Here is an 18,510-nt window from a genome sequence, read left to right on the forward strand (position 1 = left end):
CCCTAGTGGCTAGTGTAGTCTCCTACACTCAGAGGACTCAAGAATGTTTCCTATAGTTGGTTTGCAATGGTTTTCTGGAACACAGTAAGTAGATTATGATTCTGACCCATTGTTCTTATTTCTTGAAAAAATCCGTGTCACCTAGATGTCTGTGATTAGACATGAAGAAAAATTAGCATATTATAATTTCCAAGTTTCCCTGTGTTTTGAAAGAATGTCATCTTAGGTAAATTTTGCATAAACACTAAAGTCAATGTGTGTCCGAGGAAACCAGAATTGAAAGAGACACGTGTACCCCAATGTTCATTGCACCTCTGTTTACAATAGCCAGGACATGGAAGCAACCTAGATGTCCATCGGCAGACGAATGTTTAAGAAAGCTGTGGTACATATACACAGTGGAATATTACTCAGCTATTAAAAAGAATGCATTTGAATCAGCTTTAATGAGGTGCATGAAACTGGAGCCTATTATACAGAGCGAAGTAAGTCAGAAAGAAAAACACCAATACAGTATATTAACACATATATATGGAATTTAGAAAGATGGTAACAATGATCCTATATGCAAGACAGCAAGAGACACAGATGTAAAGAACAGACTTTTGGACTCTGTGGGAGAAGGCGAGGGTGGGATGATTTGAGAGAATAGCATTGAAACATGTATATTATCATATGTGAAACAGATCGCCAGTCCAGGTTCTATGCATGAGACAGGGTGCTCAGGGCTGGTGCGCTGGGATGACCCTGAGGGATGGGATGGGGAGGGAGGTGGGAGTGGGGTTCAGGATGGGGAACACATGTACCCCTTTGGCTGATTCATGTCAATGTATGGCAAAAACCACCACAATATTGTAAAGTAATTAGCCTCCAATTTAAATAAATTAAAAAAAATAAAGTCAATGTGTGTGTGGGTATGTTTGTAGAAATGCTTTCTTGTAGACATAACTTTTGAACATATTTTCCTGGGATAGATTTTTGGTCCATGTGGCAGTGCCCTCTTGGGTTTCAAATCTGATTCTGAGGTTACCTACGATCTCAGTGTTGGGGTGCCCTTTCAGACCTACAGAGGCAGCCCCCAGGCTTCTGCCCTATGCCACTGCCCCATTTACTCCCCAGACCTGCCTTCCATCATTTTCCGGGCGGGTGAACCCTGACCCTGAAGGCATTAGGGACATTCACTGAGACTTGTTTTTTCCCTTTGTTCCTAGTTATGGTTCCAAAGTAAGTTTTCTTGTTGTCCTTAGGAAAATATCTGTGATGTTTTAGATTGATTCAGGGAAGCTCCAAGTGGGCCCCTTCAACTTTACACCCGCTAGCGGTCTAATCAGTATTTGCTGCTACTTTTGTAGTGAAATGTTTAAGAACTTAGTTTTTGTAAGTCCATCCGCCCTTTCTTTTGATTGTTATAATGGAAAACATTGCTTTCAGTGATCAGAAGTAAAAATGTTGATGGCAAATTTAAAAGACATTATGATCCTTCATATCTTTTTTTCTTGGCAAAGCAATTTAATTAGGAAATAGCCCTGCCCTCTAACATCTGACAATTACCATAAAATTATATCCTGTTTGGTTGGCAACAAAATCAGCTTGTTCGAATTTGTAGCAAAATTTTGAGCTTTTAAATTACTGTAAAAAAGACAGTCATATTTTAAGCAAGAAAGATGAGGTTTTTAAAAAATCAGAAATGCAAAGAACCTCTTTTAAAATGCAATCTCGTTTTCAAAAGTACGATTTCAGTGGGGCTGAGAGTGGGAACCTACTAAATCTTGGGGCGGGTGTCTTGTGCTGATCATACCAGATCTCAGCCTCTTGCTGTCTGTGCACGCACGTGTGTGTGTGTGTGTGTGCGCGCGCGCGCGCGCGCGCGCAGCCACAGGGCCCCGGGGGTGCTCGGGCTGCGGGCTTCTTCGCTGCCGGGAGCGGGGCGCGCGTACCCGGCGGGGCCGACCCGGGCCGTGTGCAAACGCGGGCAAGGCCGGCTCTTTGTGTGTCAGTGCGGCTCCGCGCCGCCGCGGGCACCATTTTCTGCTCCGCTCCGGACAGGCACATAAAAGGGAAGGCGGCTGCCGCCGGTCGCCGTCCTCTTTCCCTCAGATGCCCTCTGCTGCAGGTTTATTATTACAGTACGGGCCGCGCCGCCTCTCCCCGGGGCCCTGGCCAGCCGCCGGGCTGTGCAGCGCCCTGGCCGCCTTCACGCCTGGCGCGCCCCCAAACCGCCTCCTCCGCCTCCTTATTTGTCTGAAAAGCAACCGCACGTCGAGGCGGAGAAGCCCGCCAAGGGGGAGAGGCCGGGCCGGGTGTGTGCGCGCCGCGCTCCGGGGGCGGGGCCGGGGCGGCGCGCGGAGCCGCGGGCCCCTTTGTCCCCGGGCCCGGCAGGCGCAGGGGGGCGGCGCGGCGCTCGGGGTTCCCGGGTGCGGGGGGCCGGGGCGCGCGCGCGTTGGCCGCTCGCCGACCGGGCCCCGAGTCGCCGATTCCTGCCGAGTAAGCAGTCTGGCTCCGCCGCGGCCGCACAGTGGCAGCGAGGCTGGGGTGCTGGCGTGGCGCCAGCCCATCAGAATTAGCTCATTGTTCACTAGCACACTAGCAGCAGAGAGGGAGAGAGAGAGAAACTGACTCTTAGAGAAAGAGACACACACTCTTGGAGAGAGAGCGCGAGGCAGGGAGACCTTCCCCCTCCTTTTTCCAAGGCTGCACTTCTTGGAAGTGAAGCCGGTTTGGGTTTTGTTTCCCTTCCCCCTCCTCCCTCCTTTTCCTCCACCCCTTTTCCCTCCCCCCGCCCCCTCCCCCCACCCCCCCTTCCCCAGCTGTCTTTCTAGCATGATACCCTTTTTCATCCACATTTGTGTTTCAGGTGTAGAGAGGAGAGAGTGAACAGGGAACGGGGCTTTTGTCTGTAAGTATATGCCATTCCCATCCCCGGCCGGGAGCGCTGCTTTCTCTTTTGTGTCGATTTCTTGCCGTTGCTCTTTGCTGGACTCCAACCCTGCAGAGTTCATGCTTCTTCCCTCTAAATTTTAAAGAACGGAAGCCTGTACTTAGAGAAATTCTGGCATTTTGGTCCCGCTGCATTAAGGCTGGAATTTGACTTGGGTGTTTTTTTTTTCCTAATGCACAAGTTCAGAGGGAGAAATCTGTTGGGAAGGGGTGGGGTTTTTCGCTTGTTGGTGTGATTTTTGTTCTTCTTGCTAATAAAGCATTGTTAGGAACTGTTTTGTTTCTTTGCATTAAATGCACTTCGGTGCATGCACACCCCCCCCCTCCCCTTTTATAAAGTGGATTTGTGTTCCTCCATCCTTAGTCTTTATTACTCTTTCAAAGCTGCTGCGCCTCCAAGGGTCTTTTCAGGCATTCGATCTTGCAACACTTTCCCCCTGCATTTTCTTATAAAGCAGCTGAACTTTGGGGGAGGGATGGCTTAAAAATAAGTGACTGCTTTTTGCTTGATGATGATAATAATCTGATTTGCATTTCTGTGTGTCTGTAATGCCATTATAGGAAAACTCGAAGAGCTTATAATACCCTGTTAGAGAACTTTGTTTCTCCATTCATCTTAATTTTTGTCATAACTTATGTTAACAAAAGAACTGTATTCTGACACAAAGGTTGAGAGGAAAATCACCGCAGCACGTATATTAATGTTTATTTGGTTTAGGGAGAAGGGCATAATGGTGTATATTCCTGACTTTTCCCCCTTAGTGTAGTGTTTTTTTTTTTTTTAAACACGGAAGGTTATGTAATGCAGTGCCATTTCCAAAAATATCCACTCTGAGGCATTACACTACACGGTGCAAGGCTGATTCGTATTCTGCTGTCTTGATTGCAAATATACTGCCAGTAGTATGTCTGGGAACAAAGAGCGGCCAGAAAACAATCTATTTTTATCACTTGATTCTACTTTTAAGTTATTAAGCCTTTTAAACTCCTGCAATTTAAAGATGAACCCAACACTAAGAATAGCCCAGGACTCTGCAAAGCCAGGTACCAGGGATTCCTTTGTCCCCTATTTAAGCCTGCAGACTGTTTGAAAAGCTCTTTCAGAAGCTCCAGTGGTTACAATAATTTGCATGTAACTGAGCTTAACCACAGAAAATGATTATTTGTCTGTAACCTCTAAACAAGCATTTCTCATTTGCTGACCTATGGTAAGGCAATTTGTCTACTGTATTTAAACATATTTTGCAGGTTGGTTGGTCTCCTTGGACTGAAGAGAGGGAGGGTGCAAGGCCAAGACTGTTAAGGATTCTCAAAATGGTAAGAATTGGTCATCAGAGGAGATTCTCAATTGCTTCTTACCAGTCTTTATTCCATATAAATATCAACCACCCACCTTCATCTCCTCTGAACCCTTCATTGTTTCTACCTTATATGACCTTTCAGAGGTTCCTATCCAGCCTGGCAAGCTTCTGCAGTACAGCAATTTATATTAATTGGATGTGATGAATTAGGAATAAGATCTTTTGATTTTCAATCATTTTGAGTAGAAAACTGAAATTCCTTTCAGAAGTGAAAAATTTTTAACTTGAACAACAGAAACTGTTCTGTTCTTTAAGAAGAGTGATAAATTGTGACATACGTGGAAGAGGTGGCAAGCAATGGGGCTCAAACAAAGCAATGGGTCTTTTAGTAGAGAGAGCCAGAACTTATCCCAAAAGTAGGAGTCTGTGTCCAGCTAATCCAACAGCTATAGTATATGCTAAAGCGGTATATATGTAGAGCATGGACTTTTATGGTAATACACTCTATTGTCTCCCAAATACTGTTTTATTGTTGTCGTTGATTTATAACTTCATTTATGAGAGACATCTGCTCAGTTTTAGAAGATAAGCGTGTTATCCTCTAAATGAAGGTGTAACTATTTCTGACAAGCATTATGATTCACAGAGGAGGCAGCTTAGTGTTCGATGATGGATTAAAGAAATAGATGAAATACACATTAAAAACAGTTGAATACATGTATTACTCTTTTTTGAAAAATTTCCTCTATGGAAATGAACTGAAAAAAAGAACAGAAATGTCATGAAACTTTTTAGTTAAGTACAGCATGTCCTACTGCAGATGTTTATGCTCTTTAAAACACCTCTTTGCCACTTAAGAGTGTGTGGTTTCCAAATTTAGTTTTCGTTTTTTCTTTTAAACGAGGGAGGAATTTAATGAATCAAAATTGAATCCGATATACTTGATGTTTTCTTTGAGAGCAATCCAAGTATAAGCTTCCAAGGAGAAAAGTGAGTCAGAAGCAGTTAAATGAATTCTGTTTGAATTCTGTTAATAAGTAAGCTGTTTATTTTTTGTGTATGCCTCACTTATCATTTCAACAGGTGGGTGTCAAAGCATCAAATAAAATAGATTTTGCTTGGGCATAGGTTGATAATGACCAAATTAAGTAACTTAAGGTAGAAGGCAAAAGGGATAAACAGGAAATTAATCAGTAGGTTTTGTGCAAATGGTTCCTAAATGGATATTAAATTCCTGACTAGCCATTGTCATAGGGTTCTAGGATGGTAATAAAATAACCTACTGCAAAGTGTTTTTGTTTATTTCGTTACCTTTTACTGTGATTGGCCACGCCACCTTGTCCTGTAGCTCTTTATCCCAGAACCTTACCCTGGAATAAAGAGGGTGTGAAGAGTCATGTGTGTTTTAATGTCAGGTGACTAGTTTGGTTAAACATCAGTCTGACCACTGATTCTGCCAAAATTAGTCCTATAGATCAAGCTCAAAGAATAAATATCGTGTTTCCATAGCAGTGAGCGGAGTAAGTTTTGTGGAAGTAAAGCATGTGTGCCAAAGCCCAGAATGAAAGTTGGAACAGTTCGAGTGCAGAAGAGCAAATTCGAATTATTGTTACATGTTGTCAGTTTCTTACAGTTGTCGTCTATTTATGGTGGCAGAATGAGAAATCAGTTTGTTGCTCTTGGAAGGATTTTTAGTCATGGAAAAATTCTCACAACTTTTTGGTGATCCTTTCATCAAGATGTCAGTCCCTTTTGGCACAAGCCCATTGCCTGAAATGAAACCACCGACAGTTATTGTCTGTGGGTGATTCCAAGTAACTTTCTAGCAATTTTCTTATTCCGGGAGGTCTGAGCTCTTCAAAGTCTTTTCACATACTAATGTAAAAAAAAATAAATTTTGATTGTCTTTTTTTTTTTTAACTGAAATTAGAGGTGTCTTATACCTCCTTTTCTCCTTTTTGGAAAAATGAAGTTATTTTCTTTCCTTGATTAAAACAGGAATTACTTTGCTGATCTTTAAGTCTTTACTTAAAGACTTATCTCTTATATGATAGAAACTAGCTCTGGGGAAGCAGTGCACTTAACACCTAGTCACCTCTAGAACATATATAAGCTTTTATATATTTTCTGTGAGACGTATCTTTCCATTTATATAGAAACATGGATTTCCATATTTCAAAACACTAAAAAGGGTCTAATTTCAGTGTTTTTGACCTGTTTAGTAAAGGGCTTATTCCAAATACAAATTTATAATCAACTCATTCCAGAGTAAGAAATTAACTAGTAGACTCTAGGATCCAAAACAGAATGGTTCAATATTTAGGCATTCGACATACCCTAAAATGATGTTTCACAATGATAACTTTTTGCATTATGAAAAAATACAACTGCGTTGTTAATCTATGAGGCGCTAATCACATTGTGTTCCATATACGGGACCCTTTGGGCACAACCCCAGGGGGCATTATTTACATAGGCTACAGTGCATCTGGGGTTGTGCATTTTAGGAGTACTGTTACAAGTTTTAATTTTGAGTGTGGTTTGCCTTTTCTTCATTTTCTAGAATGTTCTTTTTAATAACATCCCCCAGTTTTTTTGGTTTTCTAGTAAGCATAACTTTTTCTAGCACCCCACCCCCGACATGTCTTTGCAATTAACAAGATATTGTGAGTCTGCAGAAATCCTCAGCATTTCTTTAATTTATATTTGGCTTTTTGTTAAATTTAATTTCTAAGATTATATTTAATATTGGTCCTTGGGATTTACTTAGTTGTTTTATTTTAAAGGCATTTGCTTTGGATACATCACTGAGAAGAAAATATTTCAAAAATAAGCAGATGGTCTTAGTGAATAGTTTGAAAAAATAAATTATTTCATTCAGTGTCAAAGTTAAGTCCTGATTTTCAACATGACTTCCCTTTGTGCTGTAAACTTACCTCCTGGTACGAATGTGCCATGGATTCACAGTGGCAAAAGCTTGGGCTCATTATGTTTTAACAGAGACCTAGGAATTGGAACAATTTTAGATTCTCTCTAAGTCTGATGCTGAGCTTTTCAAAATGATGAGTTGACTCCATTGTACTGCTCATAGAGCTTTGCTTTCTGTACAGTCTGTGAAGTGGCATTCATGAACTTACAAGGAGACTCTTTCAATAATCTCTCCAGTAACATAAGGTTTTCTTGTTTAAAGAAAAAGAGAAAGATTGCAAAGGGATGAGGTACTGTTGGTAGCTGTGCCGTTGGGTTTTGGAATGTAAATTTACAAGTTACTCAGTGATTTTTTGATTGTGGGGATGCTGAAAAGTACCTAGGAGAGTAATTTTAGATGGTACTGTCTTCTCTTTTACCAGTGCTTCTAGCTCATTGTGAGGGGAGAATTGGGAATTGTTTGGGGAATTAGGACAGTAGGGATGGTCTATCTGGGTTTAGCCCCAGTCCCTCTTCCTCTTGAGCTAAATAGATAGGTCAGGCAGAAGAAGGTATTTGAGCAGAAATCTTGGAATAAACAGGTATTTAAAATATCATTCTATTTTTTTATTTGTTCTGTTTTAAACTGATGCAGTTCTTAAAACTGGCATGTAAATCAGATCATCATAAATACACTGAAAGAATTCTCTTTATTTTAAACCCTAAGATGAATGGTTTTCCCGCGTGGTGCAGTGGTAAAGAATCTGCCTGCCAATGCAGGAGATGCAGGAGACACGGGTTCAATCCTTGGGTCAGGAAGATCCCCTGAAGTAGGAAATGGCAACCCACTCCAGTATTCTTGCCTGGAAAATTCCATGGATAGAGGAACCTGGCTGTCTAGAGTCCATGGGGTTGCAAAGAGTCAGACATGACTGAGCACACACACAGTCTAAGATGAATACTTTAAAATAGGAAAATATACTTCTGAAATGTGAACACTTTACTAATCCAAATGAATAACCTCCAGATGATGAGTTTTATACATTGTGCTCACTTACACTAGACTGACCAGGAGCCTTAGAGTGAGGTACTGTGGCTTCCCTGCTCTTGCACATATGTTTTTAAATGCTGCTTTTGGCTGGTAAGTCTTTTAGGACCTTAATCCTCACAACCAAAGTGAAATGGACGGTTGAGATAATTATCTAAATAATTATGCTTAACACAAAATAACTTGATTTTGTCTGATTCATCTTGCTTTATTCAAAATGTTGCTGGAGTGAGGCAGGAGTGAAAGGGATTTGCCTGAATTATCTGAATAATTCCTTTGTTATATGGGAAAAAGACTAGCAATAAGGAAATCTTACCAGTGAATCCAATTTGAATATACCAGAAGAAAATGTAATGGATGTAGCTAGATTGTATCATCTTAAAATTTTAAATTTTAAAATCTTAAAATCATCTTAAAATCATTTCAAAATATTTTAAAAATTTTTTAAATTTTTATTTTTAAATTCTGGCTTTTTTTTTTTAATTTTAAAAATTTTGGCTTTAAACCACTCCTTTGCTTTATATTGGAAAATTAACCATAAGTCTCATTCCACATCTGTAGAAATTATGATTCCTAAAAATCCTATTTCTTGGATCTAAATCTATCTGAAACGAGTACTTCTGGACATGTTTTGCACCTATGGACAGCTTCAAGAATCTCTCATCTCAGTAGTTTAAAAAACAGCAGTGATCCTCAAATTGATCTGTTAGTGCATGACAGTATTAGCAGCTCTAATGGTTTGGGATTTAAACATTAGTATGGCTCTCAACTAAATTCTAAATATCAATTCAGTTATTAGTAGCAATGACATGGTATTAACCTGGTGTAACACTAGATTATACTCTCCTGCATTATTTCTTAGTTGGATCACATGCATTTCTTTCACTGACCAGCTAGATTATAGACTTCCAGAAAGTTTAAAAACTTCATATGCAGTGTTTAATGAAATATTAAATATATGTTAGAAGCTCAGTAAATATTTGGTGCATACATGCTAATACCTGTTAAGTTGGACTTTTAAAAATTCATCCTTAATGACTTAATCTTGTTTAGTTTTGATGGACTAGAAGTAATTTTTATCCTTCCATTCTTCTAAAGAGCTAGGAAGTTGAAGTGAATGTAATGTTGGCTTCCACAGCAAATTATTTTTCATTATTTATTAGCAGAAGAAAAAAATTATGATTAAGCCATAAAGCCACTTGTCAAACAAGTGTCTTGCAGTTGCTCACCTTTATCAACATTTAGAGCCATCCTCTGAACAACCTGATGTGATTCTAGCCCTCTAGGTTTGATCCAGCTGTGGTACTCAAAACTGACAGCAACTTTTCACTATAGTCCTAAAAATCCCCTCTGGGATCCAGGAGAAACTTTGCTCCCAGTACTGGAACTTTAAAGCCTTTACTTATTTCCAGTATGATCTAATTCTGTGATATCATGTAAATGATCCCAAGAAAACAAAGTTGCCATGTATGGAAGCACTGAAGAAAATGAGAAGAGTTAGCAGTAGGATGGTGCATCTATTCCTATGTCAGCTGAACAAGCCTTTTTTTCTTTTTTAGTATTTTCTTTGTGCTAAGTTTGTTGCATTATGGAATGTAGATTTATATTTTACTTGTGGCAGGAAGACTAATATGCGTGATGAACTTAATGTCTTACAGTATAATCTAGTGCTAAATTGTAAGATGCAGAGGAGTGGTATCACTAGAGACTGGGAATTGGAGGTGAATTCTTTCTTTTAAGGAGGTTAAGCCATACCCAGAGATGACAGATACATGGTTTGTGTGCCATCTCTGCCTCCTCCTCCACTTGTGGCAGACATTGCGAATCAGTGTCTTAACACACATTATTATTATTATTCATCCTGAATATGATTTCCAAATCTTCACTCTCTTGTTACTTTAACAACTGATTGGAGTCGGCACAAAATTTGAAACCTAGAAGGTCCTTGAGAGCAGGTACTGTGCCTTCTTGATGTTTTCAGGGCTTAGCATCTATCCTTAGTAAATATTGAGTGAGTGAAGAATGGGTAGATTTAGATGAGAGAAAAGCATATTTCTGATAAAAGAAATACATTTATCGGAAAGGTATGCTTACAGGAGAGAGCATAATACATGTTTACCGCATTAGTGAATGTCCTCTCCCTATTTCAGGCCTCTCTGCTCTCAAAGGCGGACCTCACACACTAGACCTAGAAGGCAAGGACTCCACTTGCTGAGCTAGAGGCAGCCACTGCGCAGGCATCTTGGAGATGGCCCCAGGCTCCCACTCAGGTTCCAGCCTGTCTCAGGCTCTTTGCATTTTGACTGTGCCCAACAGAAAAAGCACACATGTTCATTCACATACACCTTATTTATTGCTGCCTCTTACTGTCCTTGGGCCATGATAGAGTGATAAGAAGGAAGGTCCCTAGTTGGAAGGAATAGGGAAGGAACCTCTTTCTTGGGAGAAAGTGGCTGCACTTCCCCTGGTAAATGCCAGAGGATTCCTTAGTGTCCACTTGGCCAGAGAGGGTGTTGTTGCTGTGCCAGCTGTGAAAGCAGACCCCATTCTTCCCTTCTTTGCGGCTAGCCATGTGCTAATCAGTCGCAACCACACAAACCCAGCTGGTTCTCTCTACTTCTTCCTGATTAGCCAGACGTACATATTCAGAATTCAAGCCAACGCTTACATCATCATAATAAAATTGTTTACAATTTGAGGCCTATGGACCGTTAATAATTTAGACAATAGTCTAGTGACCATCATAAGGGAATCTCATCACATGTTACCCAAAAGTTGGGGAAAGCCAAGACCAAGAAGGATTTTTCTGGAATCTCTTCTGGAAACAGGACAGACTCAGAAGGCATCAGCTGCAAGATTTTCAATATGAAATGATTTTACCAGTTCTTCTGGACCCTTCAGGTGTGGTTGGACTCATCCCCTAGACAGTAAGTGACATACATAAGCGCTGTTTCCTTAAATTCCTTATGCCTACTCCCACATCATACTTTTAAATATTTTTTTCAACTTCTGTGTTTTAAACCTTCGTAAACTGAATCTCTGTGGCTGAGCAGCCATTCCAGTAACTATGTGAACTCGTGTTTTATTTCTAGCTACTATAGCATTTATTTTCTTAGAAGGACCAGGCTACTTGTTATTCTGAACATGCCCCAGGAGGCCCTCCCCTCTGTGCCTTTGCTTACTCAGTCCTAGAAAGAATGCTCCTCTGGACAAATAAAGCTCTTCTTCCAGACTGAATTTAAATGACAACACCTCCATGAAACTCTCCCCAGGACATCTAGCAGGAATGATCTGCTCCCTTGTATACTAAACGCACACACAATATTCTACTTGTGGCTGGCTTCTTTCTGCATGCCTTTCTACCCTCCAAGAATAAACCTGAAGCACACTGACCACTAGTAAGTGAACATCGGACCTCTTCTTATGGTGCAGTTGAAGCTGTGATGCCTCTTTTTCCCCTTTTCCTGTATCAGGATGGTGAGTTCAGTTGTGGAACAGTTGAGAGGGAACTCTAGAACAACTAGTGAAATTGACTGGCATTCTTTTCCTACAAAGTGAAAGGAACCCCTAACCTTCATGGACCTTGAAATAAATTACACCTCCATGAGCCAGTCTAACCACTGCTCCAATACCTGTGTGGGAACTGGCACATCCTTAGTTTGTTTAGTTGCTCAGTCGTGTCTGACTGTTTGCGACCCCATGGACTGTAGCCCACCAGGCTCCTCCGTCCATGGGATTTTCCAGGCAAGAAAATCCTGGAGTGGGTTGCCATTTCCTCCTCTGGAGGATCTTCCCAACTCAGGGACCGAACCCGGGTCTCCCACGTTGTAGGCTAGACGCTTTACCGCCTGAGCCACCAGGGAAGTCTAGTAACACATAATCTTTCTAAAAATCCTTCAGTCTTAATGCATTTGCCTAGAATTGCACAAGTGCAATTTAACATTGATATCAAAAACACTTGCAGCGAATTCCTAAGCAGAAGCAATTCCTCTTATTGGTTACTAAGGCACATCCTTAGTAACCAATAAATGTCTGTGGAATAAATGAATGAGTGAGAGCTCAGGAATACATGGAGATCTGTTATTTCTGGGCAGAGCCAGGTGGCTCACCTTGAGATTTACAACTCGTAGTAGCCCAACACTTTGCTGGGGCATGACAGTTCTGATTATAAAATGTAGGACCCAGGAAATTAAGTCACTACACACAGGTGATGAATTTGTTGCTGAAAACCATCTCTCACTGAATAAAGAAGGCTCAGTGTTAGGGAGGTAAGAGCGGAGAGTTAAGTGAAATGTAAACACGATACAAAACCAGCTCCTCAGTTCTGCGCTGCCTTCGGCACTCTTTAGACAGAAGAAGCCCTCAGAGTGTCCAGAAATTTAGTTTGATGTGGTCTGCTGGAAGAGGACTGTCAGCTTTAGGGAGGAGTCACATGTCCATCCGGCTGGGAGATGTCACTGTGCTTCAGGTCATCAATGTTGTATTGCCAGCAGTCCACAGTGCCTCTCAGCAATCTGACTGAGTCAGTCATGACAGTAGAGCATCATCTGCTCTGGTTTCACAAGGTAATGAATTCTTTACAAATAAAATAATTCCCTGTTGTTACCTCGGAATGGTTTCCGATCTAAGCCTTGTGCCTAAGAAGTCGCTCAGTTCATGTCCAGCTCTTTGCCACCCCATGGACTGTAACCTGTCAGGCTTCCCTGTCCACGGAATTCTCCAGGCAAGTATAGTGGAGTGGGTTGCCATGCCTTTCTCTGGGAGATCTTCCCAACCCAGGGATCAAACCCAGGTCTTCTGCATTGCAGGCAGATTGTTTACTGTCTGAGCCACCAGGGAAGCCCTAGATTTATGTAGCTGGAGGTAATTTTAAGCCCTGGATTTTAACTGTGCTTGTTCAGTATTCATCCTAACTCTCATAGACTAAAATACAAGCATCACGCCTGTTTGAAAAGAAGGGAAAGATATTTAAGAGAATGCGGTCAGTGAAAGGAAGGTCTGTTTGCCCCTTTTATGCTGAAATTGGGAATCAGAGCCATTGATTGGAAAGAAAGGGAGAATAGCTGAATAGTTGTTGCCAGTGAAAATATGAGCCAGAGACCTGTACCAATACGTAATTAAAACAAGAGGGAGGTTGATACTGTGCCCAAAGTTTTGGTGTGGTTGCCCAGTTCTAGCTCTTGTCCCTTCTCCACTCCAGCCTGTACTCAGATCACCATCACACACCGCCGTCCTTTGATTACTAGGGCAGGTAGCAGCCTTCCTGTCTGAATTGTGTTTGATACAATTCCAGCTGGGAAAAGTACTGCAGGCCACTGACCGAACAGGGGGAATTTACAAAAGTTGTGTTTAAAATGGATCCAGGCATTTTGTGGTCTCTTTGAATAAAGCCATTGTCAGATATAGCAGAAATTAGGAGAAGATACTGTGTGTTTGGCAGCCAACATTCGAAACTGTCAAGGAAAAACTGGATTCTGTGGTTAGATGAATAAAACTTATTGACTAAGATACTTAAAAACATGACCTAAGTAAGGGATTGTTATTAAGTACTTTTCCAAGAAGGACTATTTCTTGCCCTTCATTTAAGGCATCATAGTGAAAGTTACCAAAAGGCTTATTGAGACCATGCTGGGAAAGCCTGACGTTGTGCACGTTTGCCAGGCAGTTGCCGAGCCTCTGCCGTGGTGCCATGTGGGTTTGGCAGCACGTGTTTGAACGTTTAGCCTAGTGCCTGCTGCGTTGTGGGGACTCAGTTAACACTGGCTGAAAGAAGGAATACTGGGCAGAGAATGGACCTACTATTCGAAACATGCAATCTCATGGACTTTCTGAGGTAGCATGGTTATGAGAATTAGAAATTGAAGAGATGAAGTTGTTAATTAACCCTCACCTTTCCTGAATAGATATCCCAAGATTTGGTGGCTTAGCTCTAAAGAAACCTTTTTTTTTTTTTTTAATGTGTTTTCTTTGCTAGTTTAGCACTTGCAACCCAAACTAATGGGGAATTGTCTTTCCTAAGATGTTCATTCTCTGGAGTTGAAAGCTACCTACCAAAATTCAATACTTCATAGAAAATAAGTAGTTAGTAAATATTTCTTGACTTATTGATTGGATAATTAATATATATATACTCAACCAATTTAGGTAATACAGCATCAAAAATTCTGCCCACATCTTGGAGCCCTTCTCATCTTTGTAATTTTGATCTTTTATTACCTGGATTTGATTGTTTCCAAAGCCTGAATGCTCTGGACCCTATAAAAAAGCTGTATAACTGAAGCTCCATTTCACGGTGCCCTGTGGAAACTTGGGTCTAATTATACATGGTGGAATGCCTCTGGCCCTTGTATGTTTTACTCGCTTCTTGATAATAGAATCTTAAATTATTCTGATCTTGTTATCAAGGTCTGGGAGTCAAATCTCTACATCTTTTCATTTCATCTTCATTAAGCCTATTCCTTTTTCTTTTTTTTTTTCATGAGGACTGCTTTTTAAACTTTAATTTTATTATACAGGATTAACTGTCTACACTGTCACAATCAATTCAATCAGAAATTCCATTAAATTTGGTTTTTGGCATCATAGAAACCATTCATCTGATAATTAATGTGAATTTTTCCCCAATTGATCAATGTTCTTATGTTGTTTAGACAAAACCAGAGGTTCGTCATGTCTTTGACTGAATGAATACAGTACTCTACATGTGGTTTGAGGATCACAGATCACTTTTCTTGTTACATGCTATTTGTTACCTTCATGATAGTAATAACTAATGGTTGGCTTGTTCGCTCGTCTCTGTGTTTCCATTTTTGTCATTAGAACTGATTGCATTTCTTAGACTATATTAATTAAAAGTTCCCAACTGGAATCAGGTTAGATTTGTTTTTCTTTCTGAATTACCATTCTTAATTGTTTATACATGCCTCTCTATCCTAATAAGTATTTATTTTCTTCCCCTTCAACTAGGATCACTTTATACTTATATGTTGTGTATGGTTTGCATAGCTGTGTATTATTGATCAAGAGTTTAATTCTCCTTTGACTAAACAGTTCGTTTTGAAATTGAAATTTTGAAAAGTAAAGTTAGAGTGAACATGAGTTCTAATGGTATTTGTTGAAAGATATTCTGAATTAGATTGTCCATTGCCTGGTCATCAAAGAAGTTGTTTGAGAGTTTATTTAGGGGTCATATTAAAACAATTTGGCTTCTCAGCAAATACCCTTCGTAATTAGCTGCAGTGTTTGCTAGATATTTGTATTGTGCTGAACATTTCCTTCCAGGGAAAACTGAAAAAAGACAAAACCGTGGTGATCAGTGTTGCTTGGCTTTAATTAGACCCACAGTCTTAAGGTAGCCAAGTGAGAGCTGCCGCTCTAAATGTTGTCCTTCCCCAGTGACTGTAGCGACAAATGGACACTGGTGAGCACGCCCTGTGTGCCCTCCAACAGTGCTGAGTGTTTTAGGCAAGTTATTTTTTAAAATTATTTTAATTGAAGGCTAATTACTTTACACTATTATGGTGGCTTTTGCCACACATTCACATGAATCAGCCACGGGTGTACATGTGTCCCCATCCTGAGCCCCCCTCCCACCTCCCTCCCCATCCCATCCCTCAGGGTCATCCCAGTGCACCAGCCCTGAGCACCCTGCCTCATGCATCGAACCTGGACTGGCGATCTGTTTCACATATGATAATATACATGTTTCAACGCTATTCTCTCAAATCATCCCACCCTCGCCCTCTCCCACAGAGTCCAAAAGACTGTTCTATACCTCTGTGTCTCTTTTGCTGTCTCGCATATAGGGTCATCGTTACCATCTTTCTAAATTCCATATTTATGCCTAGGTATACTGTACTGGTGTTTTTCTTTCTGGCTTACTTCACTCTGTTATTTTTGAAGGGGAGCTATTTATCAGAAAACACACACACACACACACACACACACAAAAGAAAATACAGCTAGCAGAGAAACAAATATTTCTGAGAAAACTACTCTTGATGGTAGGTGTCAACAATCCACTGAGTAGAGACGCTCAGCACCTACCGAGGGATTGAAAGCAAGCCCACTCTCAGGGCCTCGTGGCGCCACTGCAGCTGGCTCCGGGGAAACAGCAGACAAGACTGCTATGGACAGGCCGTGTTCTCTGAGAAGAGAGGCTGGGTGTGCATCCCGTCTTCTCCATTTCTCAGCTATGTGACCTTGGGCACGCTCCCTGACTGCGGAGCGTCCTCCTCTGTCAGACGGTGAGGCCGATGGTGTGACAGCTGACCCCGGCCCACTTGGTCCATCTGTGCTGACCCTGTTGCCGTGGCCTTACAGGTACTGATGCATTTCATCCTTTCAGCGGCACCCTGAGGATTAAAGGGGTGTGCCTAGAAAATGTGCCTAAAATTTAAAAACAAAAAATTAGGATGAACTCCAGTGTGCAATTCCCACAGAAAACTGTGGCTCTCCAAACTTAAATATTCTGCCAGTGTGGGTTCCAACCACTCTCATGTCTTGCTCACAGTTCTCTTCCTTTGGAGAAGTATAGTTTTGCTGATTGGTTTACCATGGAAGAAGAACCAAAGGGAAAAGCCCCAAAGATGTCACTATCAGTGTCTTGTCTCAGAATGCAGTCAGGATTTAGAATGAAGTTCTGAGTTTCCAATGCTGGCTTTTTCATGCCAATTAGAATATAACTGATCCCTTTCCCAGAGAATTTAGCCTCCTAATTTGGCATTCCTTTTGCTGTCATCTTCATGACTCTCCAGGTATGGTGACTCCTGGTCCCGAAACACCGCGTCCATTTGGGTCGATGGCCACTGCCTTTGGTCGTCTCTGCTTCCTGTGGCACTGCCGGACTGGCCTTTATCAGGGAGAAGCTGCCTTCTGAGTCAGACCCCACTCAGTGGGCCTGAGAGTCCAGGGGGTGCACAGGGGCACATCTGTCCTGACCTGCTCCTCTGTGCTCTCAGTTTTTTGCAGTTTCCATATAGGACAGTTCCCCAGAAGCCGCGCAGTGCCCCAGCACTTAGGACGTGCAGATACAGGTCTGGCTGTGTTCCCCTCTTTAAAGCCAAACTTCTTAAAAGATAATCAACTAGCGTCTGATTTAAACCAAGTTTAATTACATCCTCTCCATAATAGAAACCACTTTCCCTCCGAATTTGGTGATCTGTTGCAATGCTGTTTGCTGTTGAAGAGTTATCTAGACTTCAAATGACCAAAACAGTACACGACAAGCTCTGAACTGTGAGATGACTTTTGCTAAATGCTGATCAGTTTGCACCTGCCAGCAGAAGAGGGTGCATTGATGGAAAGAGTGAATAAATTCTTTTGGAATGAGCGCTTTGGGTGAAAATGCAAACTTTCTGGAAAAGTCAGTCTTGCATATGTCAGCAATAGGAATGCTTTGAAATTGTTCATAAGCTCATCAAAAGCAACTGGCTATCTCATTATTCACCCAGATCAAGAAAAACCCCAAATCCATATGTCCAGATAAATATTTATTTCACTAGCTTTTAATTTAGGGCTTTAGGAAAAAAGACCCTGAGTTTCAAGGACTTTTTCTTTCACGTTGTTGGTGAAAACTTTCATAGATTTTAGTGAATAGCACAGTAACTTTAGAACAAGAAAGAAAAATTAGCATTCTTGGTGAGTAGAAATCAGACTTCTTATAGTTACATGAAGGTGAAATTCAGTATACCTAAAATTACTCAAACTGGCTAATAAAAGCAAGTCTAGATGTTTCCTATTAACCTTGGAATGTGCTTGGAAAAGGTCCTGCTAATTCCAGATGTCTAGTATTGGAAAGGGTATCAGCAGCATGACTCATTTGTGGCAGAGAATACCGTTCAAAAATTCGCAAGTGCAGTTTGGTGCACTCAGACGCAATATGGTTTTCTTTTCTTCCTTAGGGTGTTCATTCTGTCCTTCAGTCTTTTGCTCTCTTTCTTTCTGCCTCCCTCTTTCTTTCTTCCTCTCTTCCCTCCCTTCCTTCCCTTTCATCCTTCCTTCCTTCTCCTACCATAAGTGTAGGAGAAACATTGCAAAATGTGGTGTTTCTAATTTCTTGGTTGCAAATGAAAACCAATTTATATAAGGGAATAAGGTGGTCCAGACTTAGAACTCAGATGTGTTAAGTAAATATTTACTCTGGTTCCACTCCAGGGAGGTAAAAGATTTTATTAACATATTTGTTGAGGTCATGGGGCAAGGAAAAGCTTATGCTGTGCTTAAATGCCTGAGGGGCCTTTTCTTTTTTTTTTTTTCCTTGCGAGTTAACAAAGGCCAGTATTTTTTATCCTGCTGGAAAGAGCAAATGTCTTATTT

General features: G+C 41.1%; 1 protein-coding gene and 1 pseudogene across 1 annotated transcript in view; one reads left to right on the forward strand and one right to left on the reverse strand.

Moving 5' to 3' along the window:
• The window catches only part of LOC133255477 (protein NipSnap homolog 2-like), a 90,960-nt pseudogene extending 88,935 nt beyond the window's left edge, over positions 1-2,025 (reverse strand).
• Positions 2,026-4,191: 2,166 nt separating this feature from the next.
• The window catches only part of NREP (neuronal regeneration related protein), a 31,200-nt gene continuing 16,881 nt past the window's right edge, over positions 4,192-18,510 (forward strand). Inside the window, exon 1 of the mRNA XM_061429912.1 lies at positions 4,192-4,254. Within this exon, the coding sequence (XP_061285896.1) occupies positions 4,252-4,254 (3 nt within the window). The 5' untranslated portion in view covers positions 4,192-4,251. The remainder of the gene's footprint in view (positions 4,255-18,510) is intronic.

This window comes from Bos javanicus, chromosome 10 (assembly GCF_032452875.1).
Source record: "Bos javanicus breed banteng chromosome 10, ARS-OSU_banteng_1.0, whole genome shotgun sequence".
Taxonomy (NCBI): domain Eukaryota; kingdom Metazoa; phylum Chordata; class Mammalia; order Artiodactyla; family Bovidae; genus Bos; species Bos javanicus.